The sequence below is a fragment of the Oncorhynchus mykiss genome, chromosome 26 (assembly GCF_013265735.2).
Source record: "Oncorhynchus mykiss isolate Arlee chromosome 26, USDA_OmykA_1.1, whole genome shotgun sequence".
In the NCBI taxonomy this organism is placed as follows: domain Eukaryota; kingdom Metazoa; phylum Chordata; class Actinopteri; order Salmoniformes; family Salmonidae; genus Oncorhynchus; species Oncorhynchus mykiss.
The window spans coordinates 26,207,955-26,231,100 of NC_048590.1; the positions used below are offsets into that span (position 1 = coordinate 26,207,955).

General features: G+C 44.5%; 1 protein-coding gene across 5 annotated transcripts; it reads right to left on the bottom strand.

Moving 5' to 3' along the window:
- Positions 1–22,700, bottom strand: LOC110506502 (ubiquitin carboxyl-terminal hydrolase 47). Of its 5 annotated transcripts, none has more exons than XM_021586155.2 (30): positions 22,402–22,699; positions 18,004–18,063; positions 16,507–16,701; positions 15,753–15,866; positions 15,454–15,607; positions 13,129–13,225; positions 12,875–13,020; positions 12,599–12,678; positions 12,272–12,292; positions 9,868–10,017; positions 9,537–9,632; positions 9,224–9,376; positions 8,817–8,975; positions 8,517–8,648; positions 8,234–8,310; positions 7,737–7,792; positions 7,420–7,532; positions 7,197–7,304; positions 6,749–6,956; positions 6,511–6,626; positions 6,238–6,357; positions 5,296–6,097; positions 4,254–4,429; positions 4,059–4,139; positions 3,786–3,901; positions 3,158–3,276; positions 2,379–2,509; positions 2,022–2,069; positions 1,772–1,902; positions 1–1,611 (listed from the first exon to the last, which is right to left on the bottom strand). In XM_021586155.2, the coding sequence occupies exons 1-30, from the start codon at positions 22,444–22,446 to the stop codon at positions 1,437–1,439; spliced, it is 4,179 nt and encodes a 1,392-aa protein (XP_021441830.1). In that variant the 5' UTR covers positions 22,447–22,699; the 3' UTR covers positions 1–1,436. The 5 variants fall into 5 exon arrangements, with proteins under 5 accessions (XP_021441830.1, XP_021441831.1, XP_021441833.1 ...); XM_021586156.2 differs by having other exon boundaries at positions 1,437–1,611; positions 12,272–12,289; positions 22,402–22,700; XM_021586158.2 differs by lacking the exon at positions 18,004–18,063 and having other exon boundaries at positions 1,437–1,611; positions 22,402–22,700.
- Between the last annotated feature and the right edge of the window lie 446 nt (positions 22,701–23,146).

The following is a 23,146-nucleotide window of genomic DNA, read 5'->3' on the forward strand; positions in this document are numbered from 1 at the left end:
TAAAGTGGGGATTCAAAATATTTAATTTACAATAACAGAATACTGCAGTTATGAAAAAAACATTTTAATTTCAATTCTAAAATCTATGTTCACACAAGATTTAAAACTCAAAACAAAGAAACAAATTATTTTATTGGCATTTCTACTGTGAACAGCTTGTGGCAGGCAGCATTAGAAGCCCAGAGGAGCTCTGCTGGGCCCTGCAGCGTGGATACCCAGTCAGCTGGTCCAGTAAGGTCTATGCCCTCTGGTCTCAGTCTGAGAAGCAGCAGCAGGTATATATTGCCACAACTACCACCCAACCATCTCCCAAAACCACTGAGGGCTCCCGCCCCTCAAGCAATCAGCATGCACGTGGCCTCGACAGACACGCACACTTTCACATCGTGCAGAAATAAACAGGTTTCTAAATTAACATAAGGTTAAATACAGACAAAATGTTTTTAATGTGTGCCAGAGGTCGCTCACAATAACATCAAAATAATTTACATTGAACAAAATGATGAGCTCCTTAACATAGTCTACATGGTGGTCTAGTTGCCATTTCCTTGGTAATTGGAGGACTAACACGTATCAGTGAATCAGGAGGAAGTGAGGCTAAGCTCCTATAAAGCGTAGGGGGTGGAGCAGCAGTAAGAGGAGTTTCCACAGTGATGTACACTGTGGCATTCTGGGAAAACAGCAGAAACCCTCCACGTCAGCAAATCAAAAATTACCACTTTATAGAATCAGAAGACAGGTCATTAAATGTTGAGTGTGAACTACGTATCGATTTGCCAAAGATGATTAAAAAACTGCAGTTTGGATTAAAGAAGACAAAGAAACTGGAAGAAGACAAAGTGAGTTTGTTGTCGTAGATACTCTTGGCTTTATACTCACAGTCTCTAAAGTGGGTGGGTGGGACGAGCATCACTTTAGCATGGTGAAATATCAGATGTGGAGAATTTGAACCAGGTACATGTTCACAGATGGGTCGGGTAGGCTCTATCGCTAGTCTGTCTAACAGAGGGAGAGCGAGAAACCCAAGTGCAAGAGGGAGATGAGGAGAAATAAAGTGTTGCGGAGAAGGAGAGGAAACTGACAGACTTGTCTTTTCCTCTGGCCTACACAGCTCTACTCTGATCGTGCACCCATGTCTGGAACATTTTCGTTAAATTGATTTGTCTGTATAGTATTTTTTTATTGAATAGCTTTTGCACTTCCCTTTAAACTTCACAGTACAATAAACTATAGTGCACAATATGATTTCTGAGCCACTCTCTTTCCCCTAGAGCCCAGATGGGAGGACGAGAGATGGTGTGTGAGCCGCACTGATCTGGTGACGTTGTCGAGTCAATGTGGGGCCCCACGCCAGACAGGGTCCCTTGGCCGGGCAAAGCTACACTGCGGCAGGCAGGCAGGCCAACCAGCTAACTGGGACGGGCCTCAGAAGGGCCTCAGTCCTGCCCCGGGTCCTTGACCGGGCCCCCATCCAGGTAGATCTTAAGGGCCTTCTCCTTACGAGGTGAGTAACTGACCCGGTGGCCAGTCTTCAGCAGCCGGCTGCTCTCCTTCTTCATCAGCTCATTGCGTTCGTCTTCAGACTGTTCCATAGGCTCCTCTGTGCTGTCCCTGAAACCCCAGAGCACAAGCTGAGATTTTCTGGAGAATATACCTATATTAAACAAAATATCAGCAATTTTCCTGAACATCCCATTGTCATGTCACAACACCTACTCATTTGAAATGGCAAAGGGCCCTGTTCCAGTATGGCAGAGTATGATGGGTTTACCTGTAGAAGACCACAGCACCATCATCACAGATGTACAGAGGCCACACATTCAGAGTGGACACTTTAGGGTTCCAGTCCAGATCCTGATGGATCTCCAATACCGAGATATCACAAGGAAATGTTCCTCGCCCCTGCAGGAGACAATCAGGACGCCAGTCAGTAAATTGGGAAACATTTCAGGAAATTAAGTGGAGTGAAACAGCGCAAGAGTAAAAGTAAATCCTAACAGCATCAAAAACAGTTTACCTACCTTGGCAAACTCCAGGTTTTCAAGAGGAACACCACTTATTTCACTGAGCTGGAGAGAGAGAATTGATGTCACAAATTGCCTTTTAATATCCATTTAGCATGCCCTATAATTTACCTTGCAACTTATGCATCTCAAAAGTCTAGAGGCTGATGTTATATACTGTGATGTGAAAAGTTACAGTGCATCTCACTACTCCCATGTGATACATCAGACCCAGTGATGTTGCTGGGAGCAGCACTTAGTGGGTAAGACAATCCCACAGTGCTGCCTTGCAAGCCAGCGTGTCTGTGGCCTCAGACATGTGCATCAGTGTACAAGGCCTGGCACCACATTCAGGACGTGAATACACACACACACCTTTTCCTTGAGTTCCTCCACACTGCTGCTCTCCAGAACCACTTCCTGGAAGGGCTCCAGCTTCATCTGGGCGGGGGTCCAGCGGCGGGTCAGCACAGCCAGCTGGGACATGGACTTCATCTTCTCTGGTCCTGGAAAAGGGGCAGGAGGGGAGGGTTGGGGATGGCTGAGCGAGCACACACCCACTGTCTCGGTCTGCCTCTCTCTCTCACAAGTGATACTCTTTTTTTCCCCCTTTTTACCCCCTTTTTTCCCTCCCCAATTTCGTGGTGTCCAATTGTTGTAGTAGCTACTATCTTGTCTCATCGCTACAACTCCCGTACGGGCTCGGGAGAGACGAAGGTTGAAAGTCATGCGTCCTCCGATACACAACCCAACCTAGCCGCACTGCTTCTTAACACAGCGCGCATCCAACCCGGAAGCCAGCCGCACCAATGTGTCGGAGGAAACACCGTGCACCTGGCAACCTTGGTTAGCGCGCACTGCGCCCGGCCCGCCACAGGAGTCGCTGGTGCGCGATGAGACAAGGACATCCCTACCGACCAAGCCCTCCCTAACCCGGACGACGCTAGGCCAATTGTGCGCACAAGTGATACTCATTCAGATGAGACAATTCAGTTCTACAGGGCTTTTCCTTTTACAGAAGTAATTGTTAAAGCTTCCTCTAAAGCCATTTTTACGTGACCTAATATAGGCGTTTGATATAAAGCAGTAATATATTTTAGAATAAGTTTGTCTCTTTTCAGGCTATGATGACCACAATAGCAAACCAGTATTACCATCTAAAACCTCCAAAAAGACCTCCCAGTTACTGGAGATGTTGATGTCCTCCTCGTAGACGTGGTAGTCCAGAAACACTGTCCCTGGGTTCTTCCACGTCTTCTTCCTGAGACGGAACCTGACCCCACATACACACACAATTAGGATTCAACAACACTTCTTATCAATAAGCATCAGCTGTGAGTCAGTGCTTTAAAAAGGTCACTCACAGTACCCATCCATAAGTGAACAAAGGCACCCATAATACTTTGAAGTGAGAGGATCTGCAGCAGGTAACCTAGCTGTTAAGAGCGTTTGGCCAGTAACCCGAAAGGTCGCTGGTTTGAATCCCCGAGAAACATCTGTCGATGTGCCTTTGAGCAAGGCACTTATCCAGAGCAACTTACAGGAGCAATTAGGGTTAAGAGCGTCTTCTAAATGACTAAAGACTGACATTCTAATTGTATCACCATGAAGACACTTGTGGTACCTTTTACAGTCAACAAATGTTTTCAGAAGAAAATACGTAGGTAAAGGATTCAAGTGTATAATATTTGATGTATGGTTGGATGTGTGCATTGGATTGTGTATATAGATCATCTTAGATATGCAGATTAGATGTTTTTAAGTGTGTACGGTGGAACCCACTTGTCGATGTTGAGGTCCAGCTTGCATTGGTCTTTCAGCTGAGGCATTAGCTCCTCTTTGGACTGTTTCACAGTCATGCCCTTAGCAAACACTGTGTCTACGAGGAACTTACAGGGCTGGGGAGGAGACACACACACACACACTTAAGCATGAAACACAATGACAAATCCATCAGTGACACACCTACAGACTGCTGTTATGTGCGGAAATTGCACAACACCGAATAACTTCACTTGTGTGTGTGAAGAAACATCAGCACATCCCGGCCCTTACCTCTGCATCATTCACTAGTAGCTGGTACACTTTCACCCGATACTCGCCCTTCTTCAGTGCTCTGCCTAATCGAATGGTTATCTGTAAGAAGACCAAGAGGAGCGTCATGGATAAGGTTGTTTGTAAAAAAACAACACCATTATCTTTTGAAAAAAGTCATGTTTTGAAAGGGGCAGATAGTGAGACGCTACGGACCTTGTTGTCGTCAGAGAAGGAGGAGAGGGTCTCGTTGAGCCGTACACTCTCAAACTCCTGGTTGTTGGCGTAGACGCGGAACACCTTGAACTGGGTAGAGGTGACCCCCACGAAAGGCTCCAGGTTCTGTTTGAACGCTGACAGAGTTATCCTCTTATCCACGTGGACCAGTACACCTGACAGGCAAACAGCACCAAAACATACGTTTCAATTAGTTGGAACAAACTAATCATATAACAGTATATTAAATACTACATGTGGATTTTGTTCTAACAGCATCTAAACCAGTGTTTCTTAACCCTCGAGGTGTTGCTCTGTCAGATAACTGACATGAGTGCTCATCTTAAATTAACCCATTCACATCCATGTACTATATTTAGTACGATATCAAACATGTGCCAGAAATTCTGGTTTGTGTAAATGCATGAAATTTGGTGTCAACACAGTTAGCACAAGTGTCTAAGACAGGCCATAATGACATTTTAGTATTGTTATTCTCTATCATACTTTAAAATGACTTCAGCATATGCATTTTGAAATACATTTCAGAATTAAATTGTTTAAAAGCATATAGTATTGTTATCTGACTTGTTCTAAGCCCAAATATATGATTCAACTCCTTGTTGTTTGTTAACTGCAGCCATTTCTGTATCGTAGTATACAGAATACAGTATATGCAATACAAGCTGTCTTAATGGAGATTGGAGAGAGTCCTTTTACAGCGTTCTCCCTCTCAGATCTAAAACATCTTCAAATCTTATTATACAGTATAAGCAAATCCAATGGAGAATGAGGCCTGCTACAGCATTCTCCCCCTTTCTCACAAGCACACGTGTACACACATACCACAGACATGCACACCCGGATGTCTCATGAATTAAATTCATAGTATGAACAACCCACACTTATTCCACAGAAAAAGGGTAAAAAAAAACAATTCTACAGTTCCCACAAACTAAACATTCAATCAAAAAAAGTTAGGACAGACTAAACAGGATTAGAATCAAAGACCTGCATTTGTAAATAGATTTAGAAGACATACATTTCTGGCCTCCTTCCCCAGAGCCGTCCTCCTGTGCATATGGTTCTGCTCTGAAGTAGAGGTAATAGGATTCCGCCTTGCTCTTCCCATTCTCATCATACTCGCTGTCCGTGCCACTGTCCTCCTCGGCTGTGTCCCACGTCTCCTTCTTGCCCTCATTGGCCTTGGAGCGGCGGCTGCTGGTGATGCTGTGTGAGTCCAGGCCATTGGCCAGCTGGATGGGGCCGCTGTCGGCGTTGCACAGCGTGTCACTGCTGTGGCTGGAGCTCAGGATGTCACTGTCCACTGAGCTCGTGCTGCGATCGTTGTTCACCTCAGAGTCCGAGCGCTCCTCCCCAGGGAACTGGGTTTCCGGGTCGGAGTAGGCCCCCCCACCGCTGGCCACCCGGATCCGGTTCTCCAGCTCTCGGTTGTCGACTGCAACGACAGCAGATACGGAGGAGGAGTCTGGTTCCTGAGAAGGTGAGGGGGACTCAATTTGTTCGAAGTCGCTGGTGTCTGAGCTCTTCTGGCTGTCACTGGTGCTGGAGCCCTGCTGCGGCTGGAGGGACAGGTTCTTCAGCTTTTCTGTGCTCTCCTCCAAGATGGTCTCTACAGAATTCCTGTTGCCCTTTGACCCCTCAGAGCACTCCTCAGGGTCGCCGCCCACTTTTTGGCAAATAGTTCTGTTGGTGCCGGGGGATTGCACAGGCAGCGAGACAAACAGGCGGATTGTGTTCCCATGGCGATCCAGCAGTTTCCACAAGAGGGAATCAGTGAAAGTGACCTGGTGATCTGGGGATTCAGAGCTTTCCACGAAAACCTAAGAGAAACCAGATAATGAACAAATTAGGTTTGTGTTACATCTGCAATCAAAGCACTGTTGAAAAATTATGTTTACAGATAAACAACATTAACACAGCAGACAAGCTGGAAAGGACAATAATACAAGTAGTGTGTGACCTTGTTGCTCCTGAAGAAACCCTCTGCTTTCAATGTCTTGTTGGGCACGTAGAGAAGCCGAAGGTCATTATAGCAGCGCTCCAGGACGACACGCATGGTTTCAGCTGAGAGCTCTGTGGCCTTTCAACAAACAATACACACACCGTGGAGAGATACTTCACCACAGATCCCAAAACAAATACGGGCAGATTTCATGGTCTTACAAGTATGGACTGTATCAGGCTGGATTAGATAGAAAGGAAGAATTAAAGAGGAGTGTCTGAACTAACTTACCTGTGCAATGAGCTGCTTGAACTCAGTGATTGACTGGTTTAGGTAGGCCCTGATGCTGACGGGAGGGGCAACAGTGTCAGTCTTCAGATCCACCACGTGAACCTTCACCATCACCTCTACAGAGACACACACCAACCAGTCACACACACACACACACACACAACTGTTTTCCGAAAAGGCTAAAAGAGTTGCTAGTTAAAGTATTATATTTAAAGTATTGAATGTGTTTTTTACTGACCTCCGGGTTTGTATGGCTGGAAGACTTGCTCTGGTCTGCGCGTCTCCAGCAGCAGGTCAAACATGTAGGAGGACTTGACCCCGCCCAGCAGCAGCCCCATGGGGGTGTCCTCCTCACCCTCGTACGAGCGCTCCAGGTACTCATGGAACTCATCGTACTTGACCAGGCGACAGCAGTCCAGCGGGACCACCCCATCCAGTTCCATGAGCTAGGGGGCAGAATGGGTGGCCAAAGACACACACAAAGACGTCCAATTGCTAATAGACACATAAGATAATGTTTTGAAGCTTCTCTTGGTCATTGTAACCCCCCTTTTATTCTTAGAACTATGTCTATCCTAGGACCTCTCTCTATTCTGACACCGACCGCTGGCTGGTGTGAACTGCAGCTGCTGAGTGAGATTAGCTTTCAATGCTTTCCTCCGCATTTAGCTTCCACTCTGTCGTACCTTGTAGGCCATCTCTGTTGCCTCTCTGAGCGTCTTGTCCTTGTGCACTTCCAGCTTGTTCTCCATCATAGCCATCATCTTCACCGGATGCATGCAGAACAGCTTGATCTGACAGAGAAATAGAGCAATTAACAACAATACAACCGCTGTGAAAAACAACAGAACATTCAGTCAAATGACCGACACCGTTGCCCATGGGAAAGTCCACAGGAGGAGGATGTACCTTGCAGGTATTGCGCTCGATCTCCCTCTGTCTTTTCTCCTGCTCCTCAGACTCCTTCTCCCTCTGGACCAGATGCTTTATGTGCTCAGGGAAGTCATCACAATCCAGATACTCTGCAGTGGTAACAACACGGCCCATCAGTCAAGAGATCACCATAACTAACTGGGGGTCCAAGTCATTGAGAGAGACTAGGAAGGTTTAACCTTCTAGGATGGTTATACCCACATATTTAACTTTATACAGATGAATAGTCATTTTATACATTTAAAAGCAAACTTGATTATGGAACTAGACTTGGTTCAATATGTTTCCCTTACTTGCATTCCTTGAGGGGTCTTTCAACCTATAAATCAGCATATACGCATTCGTAGAGCTGTTGGAACAGAAAAACATCGTATTAAATGCAAATGGAGAAAAGGAAAATGAGTAGCCAAATAGAGTTCCATCTTCCTTTCCAAACACATGAAAGAACAGTGCATTACGTAAAAGCTCAGTTATCAACAGGGCTTTGTCCTAGCCTGAATAACCACCCTCTTGTTTTTCTCCCAGGGAGACTTCAATAAAATGTAGGGCTCTGAGTAAACAAGCACCAGTTCATCCCCATTAAAGCTTCCTCTGGTATTGAACATTGCGGTGTGTGGAGTGGGAAGTGAACAGATGCTGGTAATGTTCTGGCCATGTAGGCATGCATTAGTAGGTACATATCTCCCATATTGTGAGATGGGAGAGCCAGGCATGGGAGTGAGATGTGTTCAGGGACATATTGATTTCAGATCAATCCAGAGAGTGACTGAGAGACAGGAGCTCCACTGACCTGGCAAAGGCACTGGAGTAATAGCCTCTGCTCCCCGAGGACCCTCCATACGTTTTCCTGATGTCTTCCTGGGTGATCTATAGAAGGACACACACACACACATCAACACACTGGACCACCACCGGTGTGTTTCTGACAACTGTCAGTTACAATGACAGGCGTCGATTTCTTAAGTCTATTTAAAGCATAGGTCAAGGAGTTATGTTGATGCAACCTGTGTTGAGTTGTTTTGTCTAGTATTACATGCATAGTAAACATAAGTTATTTGAAGACTGAGAATAACCTTGCTGACGTGCTGGTCGTTGAAACTGTACCACTGGCCATCGCTGAAGGACTTAATGCAGGCATAGTAGTGGCCACCTGCAGCGCTGCCCGAATGCACCATGACCGAGAACAGCTCAAAGGTCAATGAACTCTGGAGAAGAGACAGGGGCAGGAGAGACAATTGGCTAACAATTAAATCCAATGACAGCAGATTGCACTACATGCAAACAGACCAGGATGGGCTATAAGACACAGGGAGTACGGGTGCTAGAGTGTAAGGACGGTTTATGTGGTATTACATAGTGTTGAGGCTGCGTACCTTTGGCTTCAGGACCCTCTCAGTACTGCTGGCGCTGTCCAGGCAGATGCCCTCATCCACACCGTCGTCCGCCGAGAAGTCGTTGCTCATCTGGTCGCTGTGGCAACTGCCTTCATTCTCTGCCCCGCTGTCAGTGCAGCTCTCCGTTTGAGGAGATTTCTATGAGAGCAGGCATTGATCAAAAACAAAGAGCAGGATGGAAAGACAGAGAAAGCAGACAGAGCTCAGGTATCAGTTACACTCATGAATTAATGATGACTTCATGGAAATTACTAATACATGAAACATAATCGAAAATCTAATTTGAGTGGACCTGAAAGGCTGGCTCTATTCCACCGCACCCCATGCCTCATTATTCTATCTAGAGTATAACATATAGGAGGCCACACTGTGCTGGTGTGTCTCACCTCGTCCTCCACGTCGATGAAGGGACCCATGTCCAGCTCCTCAGGGAAGGACATGCGGTCATTGAGTTTGATGCGGTGCATAGTGGTGTAGTCAAAGTCAAAACGCTTCAGCTGCAGAGTCAGCAGGTAGGGAAAGTGCAGAAATCTCAGCCCCTGTGGAGGGAGGGCAAAGGGCCAGAACACTGATGGGTCAGAACACAAATTGCCTGGGCAGACCAGTGACCACCTTCACTCAACACCCCCATCAGTTCTCCCATGACCCAAAGGAAGGTGTGGTCTTAACATCAACAAGATCACTAGTCTGTATACTCACCTTTCGGGCATCACATTTTTTCTTGCAGCGCTCACAGAAGTACTGGTTGGCCCCGTCCAGAGTCTCTGGCTGAACGAAGGCCTGCAGAGCCTCCTCCTGTTTCAGTGAGTCACAAAGGCACTGTATCAGTAACAACTCTGACCACATTTACATCAAATTACACTGTCTTAGGAAAATGCAGGAGCATACAGCACGGTCTGGACTTCAGTGTCTGCGCGGTGAATACATAAATGACCATCATAGCTTTGATCTCTTCACACACTTGGATTAATACTGCTATAGTCATGAAGAAGGGCAGAGACATAAGAGATGGAGGCAGAGAGACACGCACCACGCTGCCATAAGCCTGGCTGGCCCCAAATGGTCTGATGACCAGAGGGATGTCCAGGTAGGTGTCGATCCTCCAGCTCTCATAGCCACACTCCAGACAGCGCACATAGTCCTTCAGCTTCCCCTGGTACAGCTGGTTAATCAGGTCAGCCTGAGGGGGGACACAACACGAGGGAGTCAGGCCCAAGCAGTCACAACACTCACACACATGTATCTCTCAGAATTGTGAAATACGCACTTCACTGCTCACACTGAACCTACTACTCACAACTCTATGCCAGCTTCATAATAATGTAAACTCCCTAAACTCTAACACCCCCCAAAGACAATGACTTGGCTCCTCTCAAAGAGTCAACACATTTCACTTAATATGTGATTGCAACAGCAGGCTCATTAACTGGGTAAGACCCTACTTAACAGGTCCAAGACCCTACCAATTGGTCCAAGTGTTGGATGTTAATGGGAAAACTGTCTAATGCAAGAGGAGATTAGCTGTGGAGTCCCGCAGGGGAGTGTCCTTGGTCCACTGCACATTAATATGAAAATCAGCCTGCTCGTAAATTATTTTTGTACACGGATGACTCTGCTCAATTGGTGTCCCAAAAGAACAAAGTCTCAGTAGAAGAGATCCTTAGAGCGGAGTTATTCAAGATTACTAAATGGCTTATTTGGTTCCTGAGTAATGCTTGCAAGGTCCCCTGATTTCTGTGTCAAAGTGGGCAACTCAGAGGTTAGACCAAAAACATCACCTTGGGTATTCATTTTGATAGGTACCTGACCTGTAAGATTATGTTTAACAAAAATAAACCCCAAAATATAATTCCTAGCTCAGACCTCTAAATGGCTTGATATTTACACCCTGAAGTCTGGCAGGTAAGCTAGTTCAGTGTCACTGATTAGCCTACCCAATTTTACCTACCTCATCCCCATACTGTTTATATTTATTTACTTTTCTGCTCATTTGCACACCAGTATCTCTACCTGTACATGACCATCTGATCATTTATCACTCCAGTGTTAATCTGCAAAATTTTAATTATTCGCCTACCTCCTCATGCCTTTTGCACGCAATGTATATAGACTATTTTTTCTACTGTGTTATTGAATTGTTAATTGTTTACTCCATGTGTAACTCTGTGTTGTCTGTTCACACTGCTATGCTTTATCTTGGCCAGGTCGCAGTTGCAAATGAGAACTTGTTCTCAACTAGCCTACCTGGTTAAATAAAGGTGAAATAAAAATAAAATGTGTGCTCACCAGCCACAAACATCTAAACAACAATTTTAGATTTAAAAACTTTTGATTCTAAAGAATAAGCCACAGACCAGCTAAAACAAGCTTGTAAGAATTGCATTTTAACTCCCCCGGCCCTTGAACTTATCTGGAGGTCCAGCAGTTTAAGCAGCTAGGGTGGCTATCTGTGTAAAAATAAATGTTAATTGAACTAGTCCGGTAAGGTCCACAGAATTACCACTGTCTCAGCCCTCACATACCTATCCAATTGTTTATTTAGAGATGTCCACCAGCATAATACCGGCGCCAGAGACCTTCACCATTTTAAATTTAAGAGTTTATCTGGTAAGAACCCTTTCTTATATTCCGGTGCTGTGGAGTAAAACAAACTACCATAGCAACTTACAACCATACCAACAATAACCTAATTTAAATAGAATGTAAAAGCTAGCTGATTGAAAAGTAGAAAACATTTTCATGTCTGTATATATCTGGAATATGTTACTAATCTACCCTGAGTGTGAAAAACATTATGAACATCTGCTCTTTCCCTGACCAGGTGGAAGCTATGATCCCTTATTGACGTCATCTGTTAAATCCACTCAAATCAGTGTAGATGAAGGGGAGGAGACAGGTAAGAGAGGGATTTTTATGTCTTGAGACATGGATTGTGTGTGACATTCAGAGGGTGAATAGGCAAGAGAAACTTAAATGCCTTTGAATGGGGGTACGGTAGTAGGTGCCAGGCACACCGATTTGTGGCAAGAACTGCAAAGCAGTTTCACACTCAACAGTTTCTCATGTGTAATAAGAATGGTCCACCACCCAAAGGACATCCAGCCAACTTCACAACTGTGGGAAGCATTGGCATCAACATGGGCCAGCATCACTGTGGAACGATTGACACCTTAGAAACCAAGCCTCGACAAGTTGAGGCTGTTCGGAGGGTGAAAGGGGGTGCAACTTAATATTAAGAAGGCATTAATGTTTTGTACACTCTGTATGTCAACAACCCAAAGAAATAGGGACCACAGCAGAAATAAATCTGAATTTATTGTGCAATCCCGTTCACGGTTTTTGTATGCATGTAATGTGTACATGTAATTTTTTAAATGACAAAAAAAATCAAACAAACAGTTGAAGAAGACAATAATAGAAGTTCAAATAAGTACCGTAAGTGGAGAAAACTGCTGCTGGGGACACAAATATAGCAAAAATCAAAATGGGACTTTGATTAACCACTGATAATGCAGAGCATTCTTTACAAATACAGCTAAACACAGGAGCTCACGTGTAGGAGCCTAGTGCTTATATTCACAGTGATTTAAGTGTTTACGGTTCATACCAAACTCCTGAGATCAGAAAACGCTAACCCTCAGCCTTACTGGCTCTCTCACCTTCCCACAGAAGGCCCTTTGTTCTGGGCCTGGGGGAGGCCCTCATTGGCTCCCTGGATTAGTGTTGTCAGACAAGTGGCAGGGTTAAATTTTCTTTCATACCTGCTCTGTCTGCTTCCATTTCTGCTCCAAGGCATCAAACATGACCCTACACAGCTCCTGGACGTCATGCTGCTGCCAGGCTGAAAACACAGATACGCAGACACCACAGAAGAGACACACGGACCAGTCAAGACACAGTGAACTGTGTGACAAAACAAACAAAGTACCCTTCCCCCACACTCTTCCAGTTCCTTTATCAAAATATCAGAAGCAGTTGAGCCTGGGCCACTCCTGGTTACAGGGAGGCTGCCTAGATGTAGCAGTGTGACAGCCCACCTTCGCTGCTGTCCCAGCCGAAGCTGCGGGTCACGTCGGTGGTCTCGATGGCCCTCTTCTTACTGGTCTGCAGCAGCAAAAACAGCCTCTGTAGCTGGTAAGGGATGCTGGTAACCGGGTCTTCCTCCGACTCCTCAAACTCCCAGCTGGAGGGAACAGTGGACAAGTAGAAAATAGTTTTAGGACAAAGCTCTTCATTAAATACAGTTGTTTATTAGAACAATACAAAGAGCTTCACGAGAACAGGTACTTACTTGTACAGTGCATTTCTGAACTCCGGGGTCATAAACAGTGTTTGTAGAAGGCTGTTCAAATAGCAGGTCATGGCCTGGTTAACCAAACCCACATATCCTGCAGAGGGGGAGAGACATGAAATCAAAATCAAATGTAATTTGTTACATGCGCCGAATACAGTGAAAAGCTTACTTACAAGCTTTTAACCAACAATGCAGTTAAGAAAAAATAAGTGTTAAGTTAAAAAAAAATCAAAGTTACAAATAATTAAAGATCAGCAGTAAAATAATAATAGCGAGGCTATATACAGGGGGTACCGGTACAGAGTCAATGTGCGGGGGCACCGGTTAGTTGAGGTAATATGAACATGTAGGTAAGTTAAAGTAACTACGCATAGATAATAAACCGAGAGTAGCAGCAGCGTAAAGGGGGAGGGGTAATGCAAACAGTCCGGGTAGCCATTTGATTAGCTGTTCAGGTGTCTCACGGCTTGTGGGTAGAAGCTGTTTTGGAAATAGACTTGGCGTGCTGGTACCGCTTGCCGTGCGGTAGCAGAGAGAACAGTCTATGACTAGGGTGGCTGGAGTCTGTTTTTTAGGGCCTTCCTCTGACACAGCCTGGTATAGAGGTCCTGGATGGCATGAAGCTTGGCCCCAGTGATTTACTGGGCTGTACGCACTACTCTAGTGCCTTGCGGTCGGAGGCCAAGCAATTGCCATACCAGGCAGTGATGCAACCATGCTCTCGATGGTGCAGCTGTAGAACCTTTTGAGGATCTGAAGACCCATGCCAAATCTTTTCAGTCTCCTGAGGGGGTACAGGTTTTGTCGTGCCCTCTTCACGAGTGTCTTGGTGTGTTCGGAACATGATAGTTTGGTGATGGGGACGCCAAGGAACTTGAAGCTCTCAACCTGCTCCACTACAGCTCCATCGATGAGAACGGTGGCATGCTCGGTCCTCCTTGTCCTGTAGTCCACAATCATCTCCTTTGTCTTGATCACGTTGAGGGAGAGGTTGTCCTGGCACCACACGGCCAGGTCTGGCCTCCTCCCTATAGGCGGTCTCATCGTTGTCGGTGATCAGGCCACTGTTGTGTCATCGGCAAACTTGGTGTTGGAGTCTTGCTTGACCATGCAGTCATGAGTGAACAAGAATACAGGAGGGGACTGAGCACACACCCCTGAGGGGCTCCTGTGTTGAGGATCAGTGTGGTGGATGTTGTTACCTACCCTTTCCACCTGGGGGTGGCCTGTCAGGAAGTCCAGGATCCAGTTGCAGAGGGAGGTGTTTAGTTCCAGGGTCCTTAACATAGTGATGAGCTTTGAGGGCACTATGGTGTTGAATGCTGCGCTGTAGTCAATTAACAGCATTCTCACATAGGTGTTCCTTTTGTCCAGGTGGGAAAGAACAGTGGAGTGCAATAGAGATTGCATCATCTGTGGATCTGTTGGGGCGGTATGCAAATTGGAGTGGGTCTAGGGTTTCTGGGATAATGGTGTTGATGTGAGCCATGACCAGCCTTTCAAAGAACTTCATGGCTACAGATGTGAGCGCTACGGGTCGGTAGTCATTTAGGCAGGTTACCTTAGTGTTCTTGGGCATAGGGACATTGGTGGTTTGCTTGAAACATGTTGGTATTACAGACACAGGTTGAAAATGTCAGTGAAGACACTTGCCAGTTGGTCAGCGGATGCTCAGAGTACATGTGCTGTTAACCGTCTGGCCTTGTGAATGTTGACCTGTTTGAAGGTCTTACATCAGCTACAGAGAGCGTGATCACAGTCATCCGGAACAACTGACGCTCTCATGCATGCAGTGTTACTTTCCTTGAAGCGAGCATAGAAGTCATTTAGCTCGTCTGGTAGGCTTGTGTCACTGTGCTTCTCTTTGTAGTCAGTAATAGTTTGCAAGCCCTGCCACAGCCAACGAGTGTCGGAGCTGGTGTAGTACGATTCAATCTTAGTCCTGTTTTGATGCTTTGCCTGTTTGATGGTTCGTCGAAGGGCGTAGCGGGAGCTTCCAGGTTATAGTCTCGCTCCTTGAAAGCAGCAGCTCTACCCTTAAGCTCCATGCAGATGCTGCCTGTAATCCATGGCTTCTGGTTGGGGTATGTACGTAGTCACTGAGGGGATGACATCAATGCACTTACTGATGAAGCAAGTTGATGAAGCCAGCCAGACGTGGTGTACTCAATGCCAGCGGAGGAATCCCGGAACATATTCCAGTCTGTGCTAGCAAAACAGTCCTGTAGCTTAGCATCTGCTTCATGAAGTGAGCTGTCAGGGGGGTGGGGTTACATAACAGGAAGTGAGGTCAAGAATATGCTGTTGACAGAAAGGGTGTACCTGTGTCAGACTTGTTGAGGATGGAGGAGTAGGAGTAGCTGGGGCTGCTGTAGTCACTGCTGCAGCCCACCGTGCAGTCTCTGGGCAGAGGGCCGATGAAGCGCTCCTGGGAGCTGTCATCCAGACCACTGCTGCCCGCTGTCCCCAACTCATCCTACACAAAGGAGAATTAAGCTTCAGCTCATAGCTACCACTAGTCTACCAAGAATGAGCTGCATGTCAATCCCTCCTCCAGGGGAATGCCCTAGGCATGTTGGTATTCATATTAACCATTAACTCTCATCTTCCCACTCACTCACCGATGCAATCTGAGGCTGTTCTCCGTCCTTGTCTGTGAGCTGGAGGAAGTTCCTCTTCCCGGGCTCAAACCCGAACTCAGTGAGGGACATCTCACTGCTGGGATCCAGCGAACCCTGGGAGAGATCAGAAAGAGAAAAAACACCCTTCAGTTTGGACAGGCAGGTCTGAACATGAGAAAACAGCAGACGCAAACAAAATAAAACTAGGATTTGAGATTGAAAAAATTTCAGTAGTTTCCCCACAATACAACCTAATCAACCTGTCAATCAGAGGTTCCCATTAAATTCATAAGGAGAATCCTCACCATGATCATTCAAAAGATGAGCTTTTAGGACCAGTTTGTGGAGCATGCTGTGGAGCATGCTATGAAGCAGCAGTGTTTTGTCATGTAATGTTGGCTGTAGAAGAGGGGGGGGAGTAGCCAGCAGCTGAAAGAGAGCTTAATCCACTGACCTACTCTTGTGAGATAACTCCAGCTTCAGATTACTTCAGGGACAGGAAAGAAAGACTGGCGTACATAAAGCTATTTACACACTATGGGGAGGATCCAAACGACACTATTTCAAGCCGTTGGTCAGTGAGTGCAGCTCAGTTGAACAGCTGACGTACAGTAGACAGTATAGCCATGTGCGGAGGAGGAGCAAACAACGACGGACGTTTTGGAGGACTACACAAGTACGTAAGCCCCCCCCCACCACCAGGATCCAATAAAGGGACCTGGGATCATAAGGTTGTCGTAGGACACAGACTCACCATGTCCCCTGTCTTGCGCCATGCCAGGTCAAAGGTGCCGTTCACATAGCCCGCCTTGTGGGCCACATCCTCAAAGAGTTTGGGGAGGGTGGTGGAGGCTGGCAAGTTGAGGGTGAGCCTCTCGTTGACTGTCTTAGCATTGGTAGTGTCCTGGACTATGCACAGCACTCTGGGCTCCTCCGCCGCATTCTCTATCTGTAGGATACAGGAAACATACAAACACCTTGAGTGCAGAGCACACACCTCTCCATTCAGTGTTCTACTTCATGACAAAATATTAAAACAAAAATGTTATCACCAGGTTATTTGCATGCATTCAGGGAGCCGAGAGATTTGACTACAGTCAGTGGGTAGGGCATTCTCATACTCACACGTGAATGTCATAACAGGCGAACGAACACCAGACAAGAAACTAGAGCAGGCGGATGGTGCAATGCAGGATTACTATTATATGACCTACGGTGTGGACCTCACGTTGCATTACATTCTTGGAAGATGCAGATTAAAATAGCCCAAACCTAGAGGGGGAGGAACATTACAGAGACTGGAACAGAGCCATGCTTCCAAACTATCATAGTGCCAAAAATTCCTCCATAAGGAATGTCTCATCAATAAGGAAACTGAAAATATCTGGTTAAGTAACTCATCAAGGGACAGGATGACAGTACATTATTAAAATTGACCAAAAATCATAACATGCAATGATAGATCAAGATTTGAGCCTCATGCATACATGGAATCTATAGGGCTAGTCTGGTTTACCATCTGCGTGTCTAGAGAGAGCCTCACACCATCGCAACCTATAGACCTCATTGTTTCTATTCAATCTGGCTTTGTCCATGTTATTTATGAAATGATGGCTAGTTATTCAGCTAATCTAGTGAAGCCAACATTTGTTATGATTACAATGTCCACTACAGTGTATCATACTATTTTCCCCAAAGCAGGCCTTCCAGGAATGACACAAGAGAAACCTGTCTAAGACATAGTGGTGTTTGTGTGACTAAGTGTGCCCAAAACAACTTTCAGTGAGACTCGCGCAATAACATGTGCTTAAAAGGTCTATCGGCACCATTACATGGTCCGTGCTTATTGTGACCTTTATTTAACTGTCCACAATTATAGTACATGAGTGTGGTGTGTTAGCATTTGACAAATGTTTCCCTAATCGAAGAACCTTTTGTATTTTCCTAAAGAATTCAAATGAGTTATCCCCCAAACAAAAATGCCTATGGTCTGTTTATTTAAACTACGTGTGTGTCATGTTGGGCTGGTGTTACCGCCATTTGGGTTAACAAAACTGGCCCTCACTCAATCAGCCAGCCCTCTATTCTAAAAGTTACTATTTTGTTACGGTCTAGGCACAGTGACCAGCTGGTAGTAGGTTGGCCAAACATTCAGGACAGCAAAAACCTGATGCTCCATGCAGTCGTCAGCAAATCCCACACAGTAAGCTGCACACAGTCACAGACTATCCACTCCGCTAGGAGGAACTACCTGAGAAAACCTCTTCTTCATCTCATTGAAAATACTCTGCCTGCAACTCCAAAACATACCCTAATGACACATGGGGAGGAGGGGTGTTAAACACAGATTAAAGCAGTGCAAACAGCTGTTACCGAGAAGTGAAACAGTTATGCAACATGCCAGAGTTTCTCTATGTATCCACAAGCACACCGGCTCAGACTAACTGGGAATGGCACGCTTTCAATTAACTTCTAAACACCACCACTAATACTGTAGGTATTATTAAAATCAAACAGACAGAACAACTAACTATGTAAAGCTGGTGATCTTGGCAAAATATGTCCCGGCCGATGCTACAAACAAGCCGCAGATGTCAACACGAGTGAATTATAAGATTAGGGGTATTTTTATCACAGATAATGTTGCAAGGTGCTGACATGCAGCCGTAGGTGCTATAGAGCACAGACACAAATGCACTACACAGAACAGATACGAGAATCTAGGCTAAATGACAAACAGGGGAATTATTACTTAACTACAACCAGAGTTACTAGTCTGGATTTCTGTTGTTAAATCATTATTGAGCCAGTCAGGTGACACCGAAAAACATTTTCCTGCCAATAGGGCAAATAACAGCAAACTAACACCCAGCATCAGTAGGCCTACAGCAATACTAACTTTATTGAAGAGCCTTCAGAGGGTGAGAGAACAACCTGGTCTATAGTCGCTGGCTGGCAGAAAACACGGAATTTCAGTAGAACTTCAGCCTGTAATTTTCAGTCTCATTTTCATGTCACTCCAGTCTGTAAGATCTCATTGTTTCTTCAATCAAGAAGACAGTCTGGGAGGGGGAAAAGTGTCTCTTTACTTCCTGGTTTCACAGTAGCACCTGAGGGCTAATGACTCTTCCGGAAACAGATACTGAAACTTTTCTATGCATGTTGTTTCTCAGGAACTGTGAACATTGCATAAAGCGAAAGCAAGAGTGGGCTTGTTAACCTGCTTGGGGATTTGGTTTTCAAAATAACATTTAGGCCTAACATGAGTTGCCATGGGAGTTACATTGCATTAACATGCATTTGCACATCTGACAAACTGTAGACATACTTTCGGGGAAAGAAGATAAAATGTCCCTAGTATAGTTATGAAAGGTCTGAAACTAAACATTTTATAAAATCTCAAGGAAAAAAAACAAACATGACAATGAACGTAAATACTAGAGGTCGACCGATTATGATTTTTCAACGCCGATACCAATTATTAGAGGACCAAAAAAGCTGATACCGATTACACGGCTGATTTCTTTTGGATTTTTTTTGTAATAAGGACAATTACAACAATACTAGATGAACACTTATTTTAACTTAATATAATACATCAATAAAATCTATTTAGCCTCAAGTAAATAATGAAACATGTCCAATTTGGTTTAAATAATTCAAAAACAAAGTGTTGGAGAAGAAAGTAAAAGTGCAATATGTGCTATGTTTGAGTTCCTGCTACGTTTCAGTTCCTTGCTCAGAACATGAGAACATATGAAAGCTGGTGGTTCCTTTTAACATGAGTCTTCAATATTCCCAGGTAAGAAGTTTTAGGTTGTAGTTATAGGAATTATAGGACTATTTCCCTCTATATCATTTGTATTTCATTAACCTTTGACTACTGGATGTTCTTATAGGCATTTTAGTATTGCCAGTGTAACAGTATAGCTTCCGTCCCTCTAGTTAGCACGCGTTAACTAGCTAGCCATTTCACTTCAGTTACACCAGCCTCATCTCGTGAGTTGATTGGCTTGAAGTCATAAACAGCGCAATGCTTGACGCACAACAAAGAGCTGCTGTCAAAACGCACGTAAGTGCTGTTTGAATGAATGCTTACGCGCCTGCTTCTGCCTACCACCGCTCAGTCAGATACTTGAATGCTCAGTCAGATTATATGCAACGCAGGACAGGCTAGATAATATCTAGTAATATCAACCATGTGTAGTTAACTAGTGATTATGATTTATTGTTTTTTATAAGATAAGTTTAATGCTAGCTAGCAACTTACCTTGGATTACTGCATTTGCATAACAGGCAGTCTCCTTGTGGAGTGCAACAAGAGAGAGGCAGGTCGTTATTGCATTGGACTAGTTAAGTGTACGGTTGCAAAGTTGGATCCCCCGAGCTGACAAGGTGAAAATCTGTCGTTCTGCCAATGAACAAGGCAGTTAACCCACCGTTCCTAGGCAGTCATTGAAAATAAGAATGTGTTCTTAACTGACTTACCTAGTCAAATAAAGGTATACATTTATTTATTTTATATAAATCGGTGCCCAAAAATACTGATTTCCGATTGTTATGAAAACTTGAAATCGGCCCTAATTAATCGGCCATTCCGATTAATCGGTCGACCTCTAGTAAATAGAATAGCCCTTACACAGTATTAACATCCTGTTACCTCCTAGGAAGGTCTGCTCACGCAACAGGCCTGCGCAAGGGCTAAGGCCACCACCAGCACAGAGGAAATTATATGAGTGTTTGAAGCTAGCCTACACAACTTACCGAGAATTAAATATTTGACTTGCAGACCTTGCTTTACTTGAGGAAACCGGAACAATTGCGTAACAATACAACAGCAGGTGTGCCTATGCTCAATGCCAGATTTCTCCACCCCACTGACTCATCCCACTGCACACGACTTCTGTCAAGCGCTTTAACAGCAGCTAGCAGGTGGCTCTACAAAGTTTAAACCAACCAGTTCCCTCTGGACAACTTAACAGTAGGCAGGAGTGGATATGTTGTGATGCTACTGCTTCAAATAATGAATATTGGTTGGACAATAACAAGATCTTTAAACTGAGTTTTGGTACTGTCAAAAAAGCTGTGTCACCTAACCTGTTCCAGTTCAAATTGAGACAGAAATAAAAGAATAGTTCTCTTGCTTGGTTAATGGATAACAAAGACGATTCTCCATTATTTTACACAAGACATCCACTGAAATATGAGGCCTAGCCATGCTCAAATGCAGAGTGACAGGGGCCCAGGCAGCGATGTGTATAGGGTTGGAGATTGTCATCAGAGTTTGGCCATGGAGAGCAGTGAGCCCTGCATAGAGCTGAAATAATGGTTTCAGCTGTGTGATTAGGGGGATGGAGAGAGAGAGGACTGATCAAGGCTTCGCTGAGCACAGCAGCACAACGGTTTGGACCTTCAGCACTGGGAACACTTGATTATTGAGCGCGGCTGTCCAGAGCAGATTAAAACTAGTCAATTCCATTTTAAGGAGATGTGTTATCCTATTGAGGCCAACATTCCAGACTCAGCCCTAATACCAGCCTAAACAGAGGCGCAACACTTCTTGTCTTTATCCTTGATCTGCCATTATATTATTTCTTAGCTAGATACACATTTCTAAATTAATATAAGATTTAAATTGTCATTCTAGTACCATTTAGGTTGGAAAGCGATTAACACAATATGTCAAAAGACAATGTAATTATTTCTGATTGCAATGAAAGCAGGCAGTTCTCCGTCTACAGCCCTTGGCACTATATTTCAGCAAACTAGGGCAAGACTGTGGCCGGATTAGCTACAATAAATCTTCGTGTGGAAATTGTGGACACAAACAACCCTATGAAATGTTAATAAGGAGGTACTGACAGTGTCATAAAAACGTTTAGATTGTTAACAGTTAGACCTAATTATAGGGTATTGAGGCTATTGGACCATTACTTACTAGCTAGTTAAGTTATACTTAACATCTAACATTAGCACAGCTAGCTAATAGCACATTTTGTGTGCACGATATATCAAATAGTTAACGTTAGGTATGAAACCAAAATGTCATGTGAGACTGATGCTTAGAAAAATAGATAGCCAGCTGGCTAGCTCTCGCTAGCTAACGTTACCTGGAACAAGGACTTTTTTTGTTTACCCGATCTGAAACTAGCTAGTCATCGACAACGACACCGTCCAGCTGGCTAGTTTGCCTTTGCTTTGACAAGCTAGCCAACTACAATTTAACGTTAGCAGCAGCTCAAAGCAATGTCTAACGACATTATTAGCAAGCTAGCCAACAAAAAAAAACGTGCATTATTACTCTACACTTGTTTTATTTTCCATGTAGCTAGCTGGCTTCCTATTGTCCACCATAGCTTCATAGTTAAACGTTCCTACGCCGTTTTGAGCGAAACAGTCGGGCTTAAAGCTACAGTAACGCTATCTAGCTATGGTTAGCATGCTAGCAATCTTTTCTAACTAGCTAGCTGAAAGCTAACGTTAGTTAGCCAGCTCTGTCATTGCGGTTTTACGCGTCAGTAGATAATGCCACCAACTCATTTTCTGTACTAACTAAAAAGTTGATTATATCATTGACTGTGATAAGGATGATTACTAAGGGCCCGTTGTTGCCAGAAACCCGTTCTGTAACTGGCTATGATAATCTCACCTCTTTCGGTACGAGCTGGTTCTCTTCGCTGGGCACCATTTCCATTTGTGCGACAATTTATACAGGCATCTATCTACCCGAGCTCGATGTCAACGGGAAAACTTTACGACGGTGAACAAAAACATAATTTGTGTTTTTTCCACCCGAGGGTCTGTAGAACTAAACTGAAACTAATAAAAACTTGTATGAAAATGATATAGGATAGTTTCTGTTACACCACCAAGCACAAACACACAGCTATCAATGGGGAGGAAATGGACAGCCTTCAGTTTCCCGAGATTTCAGAGAAGGTATCATCGTCACATCCTTAAACATCTCTGATGTCACTGATAACCCAAGTACGTAGATCAAGTCTGTAGTGCATGTTAACAATTATAATATTGACAAAGTTCCAGTGAAATGCTGTGCTTTTCATCCCCAGGTTTTCTTGTCACGGTCTTTAATTTATAAGCATAATTTTTCTCCACACAGATATTATATATGGAATAATCGGGATATATTGTGAAAACATACGTATTTGTTTTTAGAATATTGGTTCCGAAATAATATCCTATTGGTGAGCCAACTTGTAAATGCAGAGTTGAAAAAAAACGTACTTATAAGGATTTTTTAAAATCATTTTACAAGATCCCTGTAACACCTACATATTTTGCAATGTTTTAGATACCATTCCCTCAGGTGTTGCTTTATTATTCAGGAACGTGTCAAGACCTGACCCTCAGAACCTAACTTCCATTAACCCTGT

Coding starts and splice junctions, on each gene's coding strand:
- LOC110506502 (XM_021586155.2), bottom strand. CDS start 22,446: ATGGAAATGGTGCCCAGCGAAGAGAACCAGCTCGTACCGAAAGAG. Junction 13,021..13,128: donor TTCAGAAATGCACTGTACAA/GTAAGTACCTGT, acceptor TGTTCCCTCCAG/CTGGGAGTTTGAGGAGTCGG. Junction 9,377..9,536: donor AAAAATGTGATGCCCGAAAG/GTGAGTATACAG, acceptor CTCCCTCCACAG/GGGCTGAGATTTCTGCACTT.